The sequence below is a fragment of the Manis javanica genome, chromosome 12, assembly GCF_040802235.1.
Source record: "Manis javanica isolate MJ-LG chromosome 12, MJ_LKY, whole genome shotgun sequence".
Taxonomy (NCBI): domain Eukaryota; kingdom Metazoa; phylum Chordata; class Mammalia; order Pholidota; family Manidae; genus Manis; species Manis javanica.
In genome coordinates, this window is record NC_133167.1 from 6,214,503 (window position 1) to 6,230,926 (window position 16,424).

The window sequence follows — 16,424 nt, forward strand, 5'->3', positions numbered from 1 at the left end:
GCATCATTCTATTCCAGTTGTTATTGGCACGAGGTATTCAAACTGAGGAGAAAATCAAGATAGCCCACGTGGGCAGGCGGATCATTTGACTCTCTGCTCCAGGAACAGAACTAGGTATCAGCTTCCCACCAGCTTATTTCAAGGGGCAACAGAAGAGCCACCTGTCCCACTGTGACACTTCAATCTTCAAATGCCTCCTCTCCTTCAGCTTGACTGATCTCTCAGACTGGGCAATGAGAACGGAATTGAGATGCTGGCTTCCTCTGCAGCCTTCAAAGCGAGGAAAGGGGAAGGACACGGGAAGCTGGTGAGCTAGCCCAGCGTTCTACTTCCCGCCTCAGGGTGAGCAAAAGGGGAACTTGACAAAGAAGCCGGGGCCGCCCAGGAAGCAGAAACCCAACAGCTACTCACTGTGTTTCCACCGCGGCCACTGACTTGGTGTAATAGTCACTGGAGTAAAGAACCACGTTGGCCACTTGTTCCACTGCAAAAGGGGACAGGGGAGGGGTGACTCAATGCAGGCCCCGCCGCACAGATGTGACAAAGAGGAAAGGACCTTCCTGTCTTATGGGGACCTGGTTGGTCTTCCCTCGCTAATGGCCATGTCAGTGTATTTCTCAGGCCCACTTTAAGGCTGAGATTTCTGGGTTCTGCTCTCAGACCACCTCTGCTTACTTGGACCCAGCTCTGTGGCAACTCCCACCAATGAGCCAGTGTCCTAAAACCACACCTCTGGGGGGACCCCTCCTTTCTTCCGAGTCCATGGGGTATCCCTGGGTGCCTTTCCGAGACACATAAATCTTCCAGTGTCCCAGAACTCTCCATTTGCTCTCTCTTAACCCTCCCCCTTCTTTTTTAATGCACATCTCCTTCCAGTCACCCAAGCTAAAAACAAGCTGGAGGCAGACAGGGTTGGTTTGTGGCTATAGAACGGTGCACAGGAAGGTGGGCTCTAGACCAAGCTACATGGGCTCAAATCCCAGCTTTGCCATCAGCTGTGGAATGAGTTACTTAGCTCCTCTAGTCTCAATTTCCTCATCAGCAAAATGGGGATAATAACTGCATTTAACTGATAAAAATTTATGATGATAAAAAAGTGATTCTTTATCTCCATGAAAATAAAATTTGAGGGTTAAAAGAAGTAATTTGTGTGAAGCACCCGGTATAGAGCCTGGCCTGTAGAAAACTATTAACATCTTGTTTCAGAAAATTCAGCAACTTTTTTCAAAAATTAGTGGCTCTGACATAAGAAGAAAAGAAATCTTCTGATTTCCAACAACATGGATGGATCTACAGGGTATTATGCTCACTGAAGTAAACCAAGGGGAGAAAGACAAATACCAAATGACTTCACTCATCTGTGGAATATAAAAACAAAGCAAAAGTGAAGGAACAAAAATAGCGGTAGACTCACAGACACTGAAAAGGGACTAGTGGTTACCAAAGGGGAGGGGCTTGGGAGGGTGGGTGAGGAGGGAGAAGGGGATTAAAGGGCACTACAATTCTCGGTCATAATATAGGTAGGTCACAGGGACAGTAGCACAGCACAGAGAATACAAGTAATGACTCTAACATCTTACTACGTTGACAGACAGTGACCACAATGGAGGGGGTGAGGACTTGATAATATGAGTGAATGTTGAACCACTGCATTATGTATCTGAAACCATTGTAAGATTGTATATCAGTGATATTTAAAAAAAAATTAGTGGCTTTGAGGATTCTAAAACTTTGAGCAATAATTTTAAATCAAAGCATCAGATGATACTTTCTAAGTCTTGCTACTTTGTAGGACACTTGTTGGACACTACGCACAACATGCTAAGTAAGGCCAGGTCCTACAAACACTTAAAGGTACATGAACTAAACAAACATAAAACAAAGCCACACATACAGCATTCATATTAGCATCAAGAAATTCTATAATGCTTCAGTATGCATGCATCAGAATCCCTGAACCTTATCTATGATGGACACACCGGGGAACAGAAAAGTGACAAATGACGCTCAGGGTGACCGACAGTCCTGATCTGCCTGGGACTGGCCTTGTTTGAGTGCCGAAAGGCCCCAGTCCTCAGTCCCGGCCAACCCAGGAGGTGGCCACCCTACAAACTCTAAGTCTAACTTTGTCTTAGTCATCGAGTGAATTAGAATGTAGAGGTCACGCCCCAAGTCCCTGTATCATGTCTTTTTCATGCTGCCCATCTAAGATGGTGATAAAAGACCACACTGTATTTGATGCCCTCTAAGCTGAATTAATGTGCGTGGCAGCAGTCAGAGGTCGTTTCCTGCAGTACCTGGTGTGCTTGGCCGGGACGTCATGGCGAGGTGACAGCAGGGCTTTCCCACTTAGCCAGCACTCCCACTGTGACCAGTCCTTACAGTCTCACAGACCCCGGGGAGGCAGACCAGGCACAAGCGCCATGGGTCCCGGCCAGGGTGCAGAGAGGCCGCGTGCTGCATGGGCTCCCACGCTAAGCCCTGTGCAGGGCTATGCTGAGAGAAAGAAAACATCTCTCACGGCTTCCCCCCAGGGTTTTGACACAGGGACCCCACAGGGACACCTGGAGATATGGGAAGACTGCCTACCAGGGATGTTGTCCCAGGACAAAAGACAGCCCTAAGCTGGGCACAAAGTTGCATGAGATGACACTGAAGCGCTCTCCTCCCCCTGAGTTCCTGTCATCCAAGCAACAGACAAACAGGCGCTTCCAAGGCCCAGAGGAGAGACCCTGGGGAAATACGATCAGATTGAGAGACTATGGAAGACTCTGCTCTCCAGTTCTGAGAAGGTCCTACCTAATGCCTTGATCCTCTTCACTGTCTTCTCTGTGTTATTAGCCACACTCACAGTCACAGGGATGGGTTCCCCATGGAAATAGATCTGCAAAAGATCAGTCAGAAAAGGGGAACAAACGGTTGGTATCTTTAATCTCATGGCTCTAAATTCACCTCAGTCTTTCAACAGAAGCGGCTGAATCCTCACACTTCCAAGGAAGATAGTGAAAGCAACATGTTTCCTTTAGCAGGAGTCCTGAAGGCGTGGAGTGCAGCAAGCATGCTCCCACTGGAACGAGTGCGCCTCAGGCATCCAGGGTGGACTCAGGTGATCTGGGGCAGCAGGAGAGGTGTGAAGGTGTCAGCGGGGAAGCCAAGAGCAGGGCTCTCAGCAGCAGTGATTCCAATGTGATCTAGGTGCAGATGGGCACACCTGGGCACACACCTGGGCATGCACACGACTGTTGAGCTCTTGCCAACATGTGTGCACAGCCCTGGGTAACCAAGGAACAGAGAGCCTCGGCCAATGGCCCTTCACCTCTTTCTGCTGTGACACACCTGATAGATGACATGGTCATCTCCTCACCATTACTGTGAAACTGAAATTTTCCAGGTAAGTAAACAATTTGTAATACCACCCCCATTGCTGCCACACTATAAACAAGGCCCCTGGGGACAACGGGGTCAGAGATCGCCTAGGGCAGGGGTATGTGGAAGTATCTCCCCAGCTGGTCAGTGAATGGAACGCAAGCCGGTTTGACCCTAAGGGCAGCTTTACTGGCTCCAGATTACAAAAAACAGCGAATTGTTCAGATATTGGTGCTTCAGCTGTCCCTGGAAACATGATCTCTTGGAACACGCCCACAGCAGCTAGAGCCGCAGGCAGGGCCTGTGCCCCAGGCCTGCTCCCACAGGGGCGTGTTGGCAGCAGGGGTTACCTCTTTGCTGAGGGACACTGCCAGGTGCAGGGGCTTGTCAGACATGAAGAACTGCCAGGCGGCCTCAGCGCGGGGCTGGGGGCCCATCTTGAGCGGCGCGTGCTGCACTTTGCGGATCAGTAAGCACACAGAGCTCCTGCGGGTGAGAAGGCCCGGGCAGGTCTGAGGGCGCGGCTGCCTCCTCAGGAGGGCCTCCTTGCTCGCCGGGGCTCTTTGGGGATGCTCCCAACAGACGCGGCTGACCCAGAGGAGGGATGGGCATTGGCGGGGGGAGGGCCATGAGGACTGGTTTCTGATCCTTCCTCTGCCATTTCACGGCGGGGTGGCCTGGGGCTGGACTCTCTTGGTTTCGGGTAGGCCCTTGGCTGGGCTGGAGTTCATGTGGGAATGTGTAGTGAGCCTTATGTAGCGCTCCACAATGTGACGCACCATTACCACCACTTGTTACGAGAAGCATCGCCAGGTGTTGGGTATGAGCTCAAACTGCCAAGGGCACAGTTGGACACCTTGCTCAGGTTCAAGAGGAGAACAGTGCCAGGGCCTGGGAGGGTAGGAGGAACGCTGAGCGGTGGGTGAAGAACTTCTGTTTGGGATCAGATCGTGGAGAGCAGTGCAACCAGGGTCACACGGCAGTGAATGCACTCCATGCCTCTGAACTGTACACTTAAAAATGGCTAAAATGATACACTTATTGTTGTGTATATTTTATCACAGTAAATACAGAAGTTACAACAGAAGAAAACTAAAGAAAGAGGGACCCCGGGGTGGGGGGGGGAGGTTGCTAACTCCCCTGGCATTTTCTTTTGTGTTTTTTCCCCAAATTGCCAGCCTTGACCCCACCCCATGGATTGATGGCTCCGCTCTCACTGCCCTGACCTGGGGAGGCCCCATCACTCCAGCCTGCCACTCAGAGAAAAAGCAAGGGGTGCCTTCTTATCCCACCTCCTTGCACCTGGGCCCACACCTATTCCCACAACTGCACTCTTACTTCTTGGAAATTTTGCCCTCTTCGCAATCCGGGTTGTCTGTGGCAAATGCTTTGACCTCGAAGTCGACCCCACAGCACTGCGGAGGACAGGAGAGCAACAGGCCTCGGTCAGCGCCTCCCTTCCCAGGGTGGCACAGGCATCACACTTCACGCAGGGATGCTATGTGACAGCCTAGCCACGTCCTTTCTAGGGTTGCACCACAAAGACAAGACTTTGAAGTGCACCAGTAAGGAAATAATGACAATCGTGCCAGGAGAGCCAGGTGCTGCAAGCCCCAGAGGAAAGGGAGTCAGCCCGGGATGTGCCCCTCCAGCAGCTGCAGGATTCAAGCAGCTGACTGCTCCTCGCTTCCACCACCTTGTGAGGGGTTCAGCCCCCCCCGCCACATTTAGCTGTCCTTCCCTATGTTACCCTGCATGTATGTTTCCCACAGCAGGGGCCAGACACGGGCATGCACAGGCCAAGCAGGAGTCCACCAGTGCCCATACTGGAGCCCAACCTCCTGACCCCAGTGGGCAGCTGCTGCCCAGCTGTAGCCAAGCACGGCCAGGCTAGAATGGGGACCTGGTGCCAGCAGCTCTTCCAATTTTTGAAAAGAAATTGGAAATGGAATTTGGACTGAAGCCTCCTGATTTTTAAAAGAACTGCATAAAAATATGTTGCGTATGGGTCAAACACCCGTATCTGCTGGCACTTCAGCCCCCAGCCCAGACTGTGAACTCCTCCCTCACCTGGCTCGTGTCCACACGTTAACCTGCATGGACCTTTCCACCTGCCTGGAGGGAAAAGCGGAACCAGTGAAAGTACATGAATCGGTCTGGTCACAAGTGGAGCGAAAGCCACAGGCTTATTCATCCTGGAGCTGTGGACAGGTGGCAATTCTAAAACCCAGGTTGAAATAACCCTGAGTTCTGGCCCACCATCACCAGGCACGCTCAGCCAGGCCGGCCCTGCTCTATGCCCCACCAAGCCGCTCCCTGCACGCCGCCCTCCTTTTCACTCGTCCACCAAGGCACGTGCTGGCCCTTCCTCCTGAACACTCACCACTTCTTGTCTCATGTTAGACAGTCTCCTACCTACTCTCCTTGCCCAGCTCCAAGGTCTCAGCCATAAGGCCCAAGGTCCCCAGGTAGGTAGCCACTCCCCTGCCAGGCCCCCCTGGGCTCAGTCCAAATCCCTTTCCACAGCTACCTTCCTCTCCTGGGACAGAGGGAAGTGGCACCTTGGCTGGTACAGGGTCCCCCGCTTGGATTTAGTGACTTTGTCCTCCTCCATCTTGGCCACCCACACCCATTTTCCTGGATGAGTGGTTTTCAAATGTTTCAGGCCACCGCCCACGGTAAGTAGTTTACAATGTGGCCCAGGAAGCAGACACGCATGTGTGCAACAGCCCTCATGAAATAACACTGAGCTTTACTACGTGGGAGGCGCCCTGAGATTTCCTCCTCTCTTCTATTTCATTCTATTCCATTTCTCTTACGTGCCTTTTCTGCCCCACTACCCTGTTTCACGGAGGGAAATCCCTGCTGTAGGCCCTGTCGCTGGCTGTCACTGCACCCCTCCACAGTCAGGTATGCACCTGCTCTCTGAGCCCCCTTGATCTTCTGAGCTCTCTCCCTCACGACCCTCATGCCTTGCAGAGCCCACAGTGCCTGGGTCTTGGCACCTTCACTCTCTCTGCCTGTCCTCACTGCCCCCTGCCTTGGTCTGTGGTCCGCCATGATCGCTCAGCCCCTCTGGCTTCTCTCCTCTTCAGAGCTCATGCTTGGCCAACCCAACCCCATTCTTAGCAAGTCACCAGAGTGATCCCCTGGAAACCCAAGTCAGAACCTACTGCTCAGAGCCTGCCAGTGACTCCCACAACACTCTGAAAAAGTCCAAGTACCCACCGCAGTCTACGAGGCCCTTCACATCCAGCTGCACCTCCCCACACCTCTCTGACCTGCTTCCACCATCTCACCCCCGCTCCTCCGGCTCCGACACTCAGTCCACTTGCTGACCCCAGGGCATGCCGTGCGCGGTGTTCCCTCTACCTAGAAGTCCATCCTCTAGGACAGAATGGCTTCTCCTCTACCCTGTTAGAGAGGCCTTCTGGAAACACCCAGAACAAGCACCCCACTGGACTCTCCCTTTGCTTCTCGTGAGCCTCTCACTCTCCATGGTGCCTGCTGTCCTCAGATGTGCCCACGAGTTACTTGTTTGTTTTGGGCCTGTTTCTCCCTGTTAACTTGTGGGACGCAGGCAGGGAGGGACTGTCCTATTTGGTTCGCATTCTTGGTCATAGTTAAACTGCTGAAGACAAGTGATGGATTCATTATCTTCTCTACTTTTGTGTAGGTTTGAAATTTTCCACAATAAAAGGCCATTTAAAAAAGTCTTGTGAAGAAATGAATGAGCCCACGGCGTTTGTTCGTGCACTGACCTTCCCCACGTCTTGCGGAGCTGGCTGCAACATCACCGAGCAGGGTAAGTAGTCCGGAAGCTGAGGGAAGACACAACAGGGCCTTTCTTTCAGAGGGTTCATTCCACGTAATACATACACATCGCACAACACCTGGAAATGCAGACGAGGAGCAAGCAAAGAGGAAGAGGTATCTACCCCTACTCCCAACACCCGCAGTAACACCCACTTCCAAGTGCACCCGTACACAAAATGTGCATGCAGGCATATGTGTCTTACAGAAATTAGACCAAACGCGCACGTCCTGTGGCCTGCTTTGCCCACATCTGTCCCTAATCCTAGCCCTACCCAAATGCACGATGACCATTTCCCTACACCATGAGACAGAGTCCTGCACTGCTATTTTTCGCACTTCTGCAACACCACATTTCATTTTGCCAGTCTCCTCTGTTGACTGGCCCTCAGTTAAGTAGTGTATTTCTTTTGCCATTATAAATAATGCTGCAATAAATATCATTCTTCAGTTTAGCACAGTTTTATCCCATTAATTCTATAGGCTTGCTTACTGCTAGAAAGGGAACTGTCAGGTCAAAATAACTATTTTAAGGTTTTTGGTACATAGTGACAGGTTATCTCCAAAAGGTCATGTCACTTCAAACTCCCAGTACCAGTGCCTGGGAGCACCTGGGGTATAAAATTTTTTTAGGTTTTAAAAAAAAAAATGTGGAAAAATATACATACCATAAAACTTACCATGTAAGAGTTCAGCTCAGTGGCATTAAGTATGTTCACCTGGTCCTCAGTGATCCCCACATTCATCTCCGGGACTTTTTCATCATCCTGAACTGAAACTCTGCACCCATGAAACACCAGCTCCCCTTCCCCAACCATCCCTGGTGACCACCACTCTGCTTTCTGTCTCTATGGATCTGAGTACGCCCCTCCTCTAGGTGGAATACTGCAATATCTGCCCTTTTATGCGGCTTCTTTCACTTAGCATAATGTTCTCAAGTTCATTCATGTTGTAGCATGTGTCAAAATTTCCTTCCTTTTTAAGGCTGGACCATGTAACTTTGGAGGAATATGTAATCTCTGAAGGCACATAACCACATTCGTGCCCCAAGTCTTCAGAAGCATGAATGCTGGCACCATGGGCAGCCAGGTTTCACCAGGGAAACTCGGGCCCCAAGAGAGATGACGCGGGTACTCTGCCTCGACCCACCAGGCTGTCAGGGCTACGGATAGCTGCTCATTTCCCTCAGGTCTCCTGCCCCACAGGGGACTCTTTCCTGTTCAGAACTCCGCAGGGCCAACTGAGGGACACTTCTTTCTTGTTATAGATGAGCAAGTGAATGAGTAACATGCACGTATAATTAGGTGGCCAGAGGAAGGGAAACACTTAAACTGTAGGTTGAAATGGTGCCTTCAGAGGCTGAGAGGCTATTTTCAAGGACTTAAAAAAAGACAATCACAGCCCATGCCATCCAGAACTTCCTCCAAGTGTGGAATTTGGAGGCCCACAAACGTGTCCCGTCCTTACCTCCTGCTGACTATATGAGGTGCTGTGGGTAAGGAACCAGGGCAGGGAAGTGGGTAGCAGGGGGAGTCACCCACCGTGAGCAGGAAGGGGTACGTGTTGCCCCCCAGCTTCTTGATCAGGCTCTCCTGCAGTTTCGTGGGGGTGCCCATGGCCTCCACAGGAGGGAACACCTGGACCTGGGAGAAGTACAGGTCTCTGCGGAAGGTCAGGCCTATCACGTCGATGTCTTCCTGGCCATAGCGGAAGGCGCAGGTCAGAGAGACAAACACTGTAAGGGAGACAAGAGGAGGGTGGGCTCCCCCATCGGCATGGCGCCCCCACTGGGGCTGAGAGCACGGGGCAACCGCTGATCCTGCTACCCGTCCCGCGAATCCAACTCTAGGCATCTGGAGGGGATGGCATTTGAGACCCAGACCACCCAGCTGGCCCCACACCCGGAGAACCAACAACTTCCCTAGGGCTTGTTAGTTGCTCTAAAGGGGTACATCAAACGATGTGGGGGCACCTGCCACGGAAAACATTATTTTGCCTCCTGAGTCCACTGCTTCCTCCATCTTACCACCCCTTCCTCTTGGTCCACCAGCTCAGTGACCGCAGGACGCTTTTAAACTGTGTAAGGTTGGTTGGGTTCTGAGGGCAGAAGTCAGGATGGAGTTGAGAGGGAAGGTAAGAAGCAGTGGACAACAGAACTGGGGAGCAAAGCCGATGGGGGCCGGGCTGGGCCTGCAAAGGGGGCCAGAGAGGCTGACGGTCCTGGTGGAGAGGTGACATGAAATCTGAGAAGATCCTCTTTTCACATTGCTGGGAAACAGATTAAGTATTCTCTAAATCTATACTTCTGAACATTCAATTTTATTGAACAGCTGTAAATTGTATCCCCCATGGACCCAAAGAATTATATGAAACTGCACATGCTTTGAGTGGACTGTTGACTACTCTTTACTGTGGTTAAGTAAAACCACATGAAGCGTGCTGTTCTTGAACAGAAAGCATTTCAGAAGGGGTCCTGCCAAGTCCTTGGCAGCTGTCAGTTGAGGATTTGTCTGTGTCCACCCAGGTATACTGCCCCTCACCGCTCAGCTCAGAAGGGCCACTGTCACTTGCCTACCCCTCATCCAAAGCTTGTAAGAGGAAGGTGCCCGGAGATGACCTGGGTTTACACCGCCCTCACCGGGCACTGCTTTGCCCTGGAGCAGATGGGCATGGGCTTTAGGGCTTGAAGCAGGCCTCTCCTAGGGCTAGAGGAGCAGGGCACCCAGGAGGAAGTTGGACACAAGAGAGGGGGTGATTTTCAGCCTCCTTTCTGCCATGCCCCCTTAATGCCAACAGCCCCGTGGCTGACACACTCCCATGAGCACATCCAGGGTTAGGAACAATTCTTTGAGGTTGCCCGTAGCAACCACTTAAAGAGGCATATTTGGAAGGGAACTGAGTCAGTGACACAGGAGAGCTCAAATCTGCTCTCAGTTAATCCACTAACTGCTGTTACTTGCCACACATACCACCACTGCCAGAGCTCTTCGAGGGCACCGTGGTACCGCCATCTGGAACCACCCCGTTGAGCTAAAGCATCTGCCCCCCAGCAGGCTTGATTCCCTCTGGGACAAACCCACCGAGGAGCCTCCGGAGTCTGCCATGGTGGAACTAACTACACGACACGGGGCTGAGTGCAAGGCCGGGGAGCCGACGGCCCTGGGCCCCGAGCTCTGTCCACGCTCCTTATCCTGCCACCCAACAAGGGTTCCCCTAAGGCCTCACCTCCATGTGGGAAATGGGGGCAAGGAGCTCCGACAGCAGTGGGACCATGCCCTGAGGCTGGGGGTGAAGGGGCTTGGCAGCGAGGGGGTGCAGAAGCACCCGGCGCTCCCCTTCCCGGAGGATGTGGGGCTCTGCCTCACCTTTCTTTCCCTTGACGAGCTCAGGATCCACCAGCACGACACCATCTAAACCAGAAGGGAGAATGATGAGGGCAGAGACGGGGGCAGCCAGAGGCCTCCTGTGAGTGTGAGCACGGGGAGATCCAGTTCACTACAGGGAATCGGAGCAGGAGGCCCAGCAAAGACAGGGTCACCCACGTTCCACTACTCGGAGAATCCCACTGTCAAGACACTGGTGCAGAATTTTTTTTCCAGATGTATACATGCTTATATGAATATTTTTACTGAAATTTAGATCCTACAATACTACTGGTAACTGCTTTCCTCACCAACTGTATATTACAAACGCCTATTCCCACACACACACACACACACACACACAAATACATCCTTTTTATGGCTACACATTATTCCACTGAATAGATGTAGCATAATATAATTAAACCCCTCTTGTCAGGGCATTTAGGCTGTTTCCAATGGTCTCCATCATAATTAAATTGACACAAACATCCTTATAGAGAAATCTATTTATCCATGGTAGAATTGGATATGGCTTTTGCTAACATATTGCCAAATGTCCTTCCAGAAAAGGTTTTGCTGAGAGACATTCTCACCCTCAGTACCTAAAAATGCCATTTTTTAGGTATCTTTAAAAAAATTATTATTTCAGTTGAAATAATTATAGATTCAAGGAAGTTGCTAAGATAGTACAGAGAGGTCCCCTGTGTATCCCTCATCCAATGGTTACATCTTAGATAATTATGGTACAATATCAAAACCAGGGCAGTTGATATGTGTACAATGTGTGTCTAAATCATTTGGTCACAAGTGGAGATGTGTAATCCCCAGTCTGGATAAATCACTGTCCCTCACCACAGAGATCCGACTCAGGTCATCCCATATGTCCTCCCCCTCCCCCACCCCAGCCATTCTTAGCCCCTGGCAACTACTATTCAGTTTTCCATTTCCACAATTTTGTTATCTCAAGAATGCTGTATAAAAAGAATTACAAAGCAAATGGCCTTTTGAGGCTGGCTTTTCTGCTCAGCATAGTGCCCCTGAGACCCACAAGCTGTTGGTACCACTAGTTTGTTCTTTTTCATTGCTGAGTAGAATTCCATGGTCTGGAAGGGCCACAGCTTGCTTAACTGTATTCATCTAGTGAGAGACACTGGTTCTTTCCAGTTTGGAGCTATTACAAATAAGCTATGAACAATCCTGTACAGGTTTTCATTTCTCTGGGATAAGTGCCCAGGAATGCAATTGCTAGGTTGACACTGTAAGTGTATGTTTAGTTTTGAAAGAAACTGCCAAGCTGTTTTCCAGAGTGGCTGTTCCATTTCACAGTCCCACCAGCAATGGATGAGGGAGTCATTTCTCTACATCCTCACCAGCATTTAGTATTGTCACTATTTTTAATTTTAGCCATTCTGATTTCCATGTGCTTTTTTGCCACCCAAATGTCTTTGATGAGATGACTTTTCATGTTTTTTTGTCTATTTTCCAATTAGATTTTGTTGATTTTACTGTTGAGTGCTCTTTACGTACTCTAGAAATGAATCCTGTCTCCCCCACTCTATAAAGTTTTCAATCAGCTAGTAGTACCTCACTGATGTTTTAATTAAATTTCTTTGATTAAATTATTAGCAAAGCCAATTTTTAAAAATATGAAACTCACAGTTGTCTGATGACTTAAAGGAAAACCAGCATTAAAATTTTATATGAAACTCAACTTACCCACAGGTTCTACTTGGTCAACATGGTCTATATAGTCTCTCTTCCCAAGGTAGATGGTCACCTGCGGGAAGAACAGGTGTGGATTCCAAATAACACTAAGGCAATTACATTAAAATTTAGCAACAACCAAAACCTTTTAATTATTCTTGAGAAGAGGAGCCTCCTGGCTCTGCAGGTCATCCCCCACCTCACCTCTCCCTGCTTGGCTGTGGGTAGAGATGATGGAGTGCAGGCCAGGTGTGCTCTTTCCTCAGCCTCATAAATCTGCTCTAAGGAATTTCTCCCACTCCTTTCGATGGTCCCTGTCTTCCCCACCTTTTCCCATTAAGCCCAGGACTGATATCAACCAGGAAAGCTTGTTCAGTTAATCGATAATAACTTTAAAGGAAAATTATGCCAATGCAAATGAGGCCTTCCCACCCATTTTCATGCTCAGCCTGTTATTTATGGCTGTGAATGAAAGGTTTCCCCTCCTTGTTACAATTTCTGGACTGAGCAATGAGGCAGGAGTTCTAGAGTCCCTGAAACCCTACTAGGTAAACTTCTGCACAGATGCACACTCTAAGAAAGCAGGGAGGGGGGATCTGAGGGGGGTGACCATTGTCTCCACCCTCATCCTGTCTGATTTTACGACCTGGGCAGCAAGGCTGTCTTTACCAACCCCCTTTGTGGGAGAGCATGATTGGGTTTACCACCACTTACCACTTTAACCCGTGGGGCTATGGGTGCCTTGGTGGTAAGAATTCTGGTGCTCATTCACCTTTCAGCCATCACAGTATCCCCAGAGCATCTGGTACAGAAGAGGACTTAATCCCCTTTTGCCAAGTGCACCAGTGGGTGAGTGCCTGCCCCCCTGGTCGGCTCCCTTCTTCCCTAAGCCTCTGAAATTTAGTTTTATTTCCATGAACACCCCAAATCATTTTTGTTGGCACCTAATCATCTCTTAAATCTATCTCCTCATATCAGATAAGCTCAGGGATTCTAGATTATTTGTAATATTGATGTTGAAGCCCTGAAAGACAGCACAGCCAGGTGACCAGGACTGGGGGCAGGAGGTTGGATGGTGAGGGGATGCTTTCTGGGCAAAATGATTATGTACAGATGCATACAAAGCCCAGAGCCAAGAGAATGCTTCCAGAATCGCCAGTAGTTTCATCCACAGGTGAATGGCCACCTAATGGGGATGCAGGCTGATGCCAGAAAGGATCTTCTAGGACCTTAACAAGTGTAGGAAGAGGCTGGAATATTTTCGGCAGGATGAAAATCTGTAGTTAAATAGCATTTAGAGTGATTCTCATGTACCAGGTGCCAAGCTAAGTACTTGGACTGCCTTATTTTCCTTAATCCTATTACTACTCTAGGAGATAGGAATTAACCCTATTTATAGAGAACACGGGGACTTGATCGTGTTGGCAGCCAAGTGGAGAACGGATTGGCGAGGGGAGGGCCAGTTAGGCAGCTGGCTGCGGTCGGGCGGAGGCAGGACTGAGGGTAGATGGGGAGAGCGTGTTTTCTTCTTTTTCCAGCTGCTGTGAAGGAGGAAGAGCTAGAAAGGGGAGAGGGTCAAGGGCAGTTTGTTGTTTTTAAGATGTGTGAGGTCAGTACTGGTGTTCACACTCAGGCAAACAGAGGCGAACCTGGAGAGAGGGAGGTGCTGCAGACACAGCCTGGGGGAGGCTGATGGTAAAGGACCCTCCAGAGCTGGATCAGGGACGCAGGGTGTCACCAGCATGAACCTCAGACAGGAGCGCTGGCTCTTCGGCTGCAGTAAATGGAAGGGGACGGAAGGGACAGGAGCTGTTTGCCCAACCAATGGCCACTTGCCACCTTCTTCCTGGATAAAACGTCACCTATGTATTCAGGGCCCACCATCTGCCATGAGGTCCCACTAAGAGGCAGTCAGCCCCAGAGGATGATTCATGATTGGCTTGATCCACTTATGACCATCCAATTCCTTTGGCTCAGGATTGGTTAAGGGTGTGTGTGTGACCCAGTTTTGACTGAGAGATGAGAGAAGCTACAGGGCTGCTGGGAAAATATTTCCTCACTCTGAAGAAGAGACCCGAGGAAGTGACAGCCTCTTCCTTCTTCTGGAAGGAAGTGAGGGTGAGGTCCCGTGGAGCCACCTTGCCACCAGCCAGAGGTGAAAGATCACAGAAGGCAGAGTGGAGAGAATCACAGAGAAATGGACCCAGAGCCCTGGCCCATGGTGCCTGGAGCCATACACACAGAGGTCAGCTGGAATGATCCTAATACATGAGACTAAGTTTCTTGGTTCAAAGGATATCAAACTAGGTGTGAGGTAGAAAAAAGTGGGAGAATGGTATGATTTCTGCCAGAGTTAAGATACAATGTTCTGGGAAGACACAAGTTGGGAAAGAGTTTGGAGAATCAAAGGCTGAGGGACGCCTGACTTGTCAACCCCAAAAACCAGAGTGCTTAATGAGAATGATGAGTCCTCCGCTGGAGACGAGGGGGCCAGAGTGCCTGTCAGACCCAATGTCCTTGTGCAGCACCACGAGGACGGGAGTTTCTTCTGGGCCCAGTACAGGCTTCAGGAGTCAGTCTACTAGAAGAATGATTTAGACCCACTCTGTCCAGTAAGGTGGCCACAACTACAGGTGGCTACTGGTCATTTGAAATATGTGCCCATTCCAAATTGACATGTACCATTATGGAAAATACACATATTTCAGACTTAGAAAATGAATGCAAAATATGTCTACTTTTTGTATCATTTACATGTTGAAATGATAATTTTTTGGATATATTAGGTGGAATAAAATGTAGTATTGAAGTGAATGCCACCTGTCTTCCTTTTTAATGTGGCTCCTATATAATTTAAGATTACATATGCGCCCTGCATTGGATGGCACTGAGCTAGATTGCTGGCCCCTAAGAAGCCACTGAGGGGAGAAAAAAGACCTCATCCAAGGAGGCTATGGGGTGGACCTTCCTTTGGCTCTCCCACTGCCAAGGTCATGGGCACATATAGACTACCTACTGGGCCCAATGGGGCCATCAGTGGCATCATCCCTGATGAGTATGCAGGTTCCCAAGATACTGGTGGCCACACCGCCACAGTGTAGAGCAGCAGGGGACTGTTCCCTTACCCAGAGGCCCTGAAGGCCTAGGGAGTTTTAGGAGCATGGCAGCGTGGGTACATGCACAGAGTTGCATTAATCCAGCATTAGGGCTTTCCCTAGGCAGGTAGGTGACATGATAGACCAATGGCCAAATTATTACAGGTATCAACAAAATGTTGTTGAAATGGTAGAGTTGAACCCTCTTTGGGTTCAAGGTCAGATAAGAAAAGAGGTAAAATTAGGGATAAGGGGATAGAGAGAGATTAGGAGAAACGCAAGGGTCTCAGGACTAAAGTCTTGAAGAGATTGAACAGAAGTTGTATTTCTGCAATTCATTCATTCATCTCATTTACCATCCATTTGAAACACAGATCAAACAGTCTCCCTTGATCTCACAAGGCTTTGATGATGATCATGTCCATTCCTGAAAAAGTTCCTTTTCGGAAATTTTCCATTAAACCACTCGCTCCTGTACCACATACCGATTTGTCCCGGGAGATCTTCTTGAAGATCACATGGCTTGGTGTCTTCACGCTAGCTGCCATATTATCTGTCTCTGGCAATGCCTTCTACCTTGGGATGTATGTCAGGTATTGAGTGGGCTGGGAAAAGGCAGAATGATCCTAAACATAAAGTCAAGAACATTCTGAGAATAAAACCTACTTCTGAGATCCTGTGTATCCATAGACATTTCCTCTACCTGCATCAATACTGATATTTGATTAAATAAGAACATTGTCCACTTTGTATTTTATTACAATGTGCCTTTTTAAAAAGATGTGTTTTGTTTTTCTTGATAAGCCTCAAACCCTCCTCAGTAAGCCTTGCCAGGAAGTCCAGCTAAATTCCAAAGACAAGGTTTTACAATATATTAAATTCTCAAAAGTTCTGTTCAATCATTCATCCTCAGGACCGCTTTCTTCTTGCTCTCGTCACCCCCAGCTTTACAGGCAAGGAAGAGGCCACTTTCCTGTCTGGAACTCAGTGCACTCTGACATTCCTCAACTAGCAAAGTCCCTGGAACTACCCGGAAAAGGAGAAACTGGGACAGACTACAGGAAAATGCCCGTTGTCCCGA

The 16,424-nt window shown here is 49.5% G+C and overlaps 1 protein-coding gene across 8 annotated transcripts in view; it reads right to left on the reverse strand.

Moving 5' to 3' along the window:
• Window positions 1–16,424, reverse strand: part of SAG (S-antigen visual arrestin) — a 29,585-nt gene that overhangs the window by 10,280 nt on the left and 2,881 nt on the right. For 7 of the 8 annotated variants that reach the window (XM_073217972.1, XM_073217970.1, XM_017671890.3 and 4 more), the window contains exons 2-10: window positions 15,829–15,969; window positions 12,261–12,321; window positions 10,545–10,589; window positions 8,721–8,914; window positions 7,128–7,187; window positions 4,705–4,781; window positions 3,717–3,852; window positions 2,800–2,884; window positions 412–484 (exon numbers count right to left, since the gene is read on the reverse strand). In XM_073217972.1, coding sequence (XP_073074073.1) covers window positions 412–484; window positions 2,800–2,884; window positions 3,717–3,852; window positions 4,705–4,781; window positions 7,128–7,187; window positions 8,721–8,914; window positions 10,545–10,589; window positions 12,261–12,321; window positions 15,829–15,891 — 794 coding nt within the window. In that variant the 5' untranslated portion in view covers window positions 15,892–15,969. The remainder of the gene's footprint in view (window positions 1–411; window positions 485–2,799; window positions 2,885–3,716; window positions 3,853–4,704; window positions 4,782–7,127; window positions 7,188–8,720; window positions 8,915–10,544; window positions 10,590–12,260; window positions 12,322–15,828; window positions 15,970–16,424) is intronic. The other variant, XM_036997814.2, reaches the window with a different exon arrangement.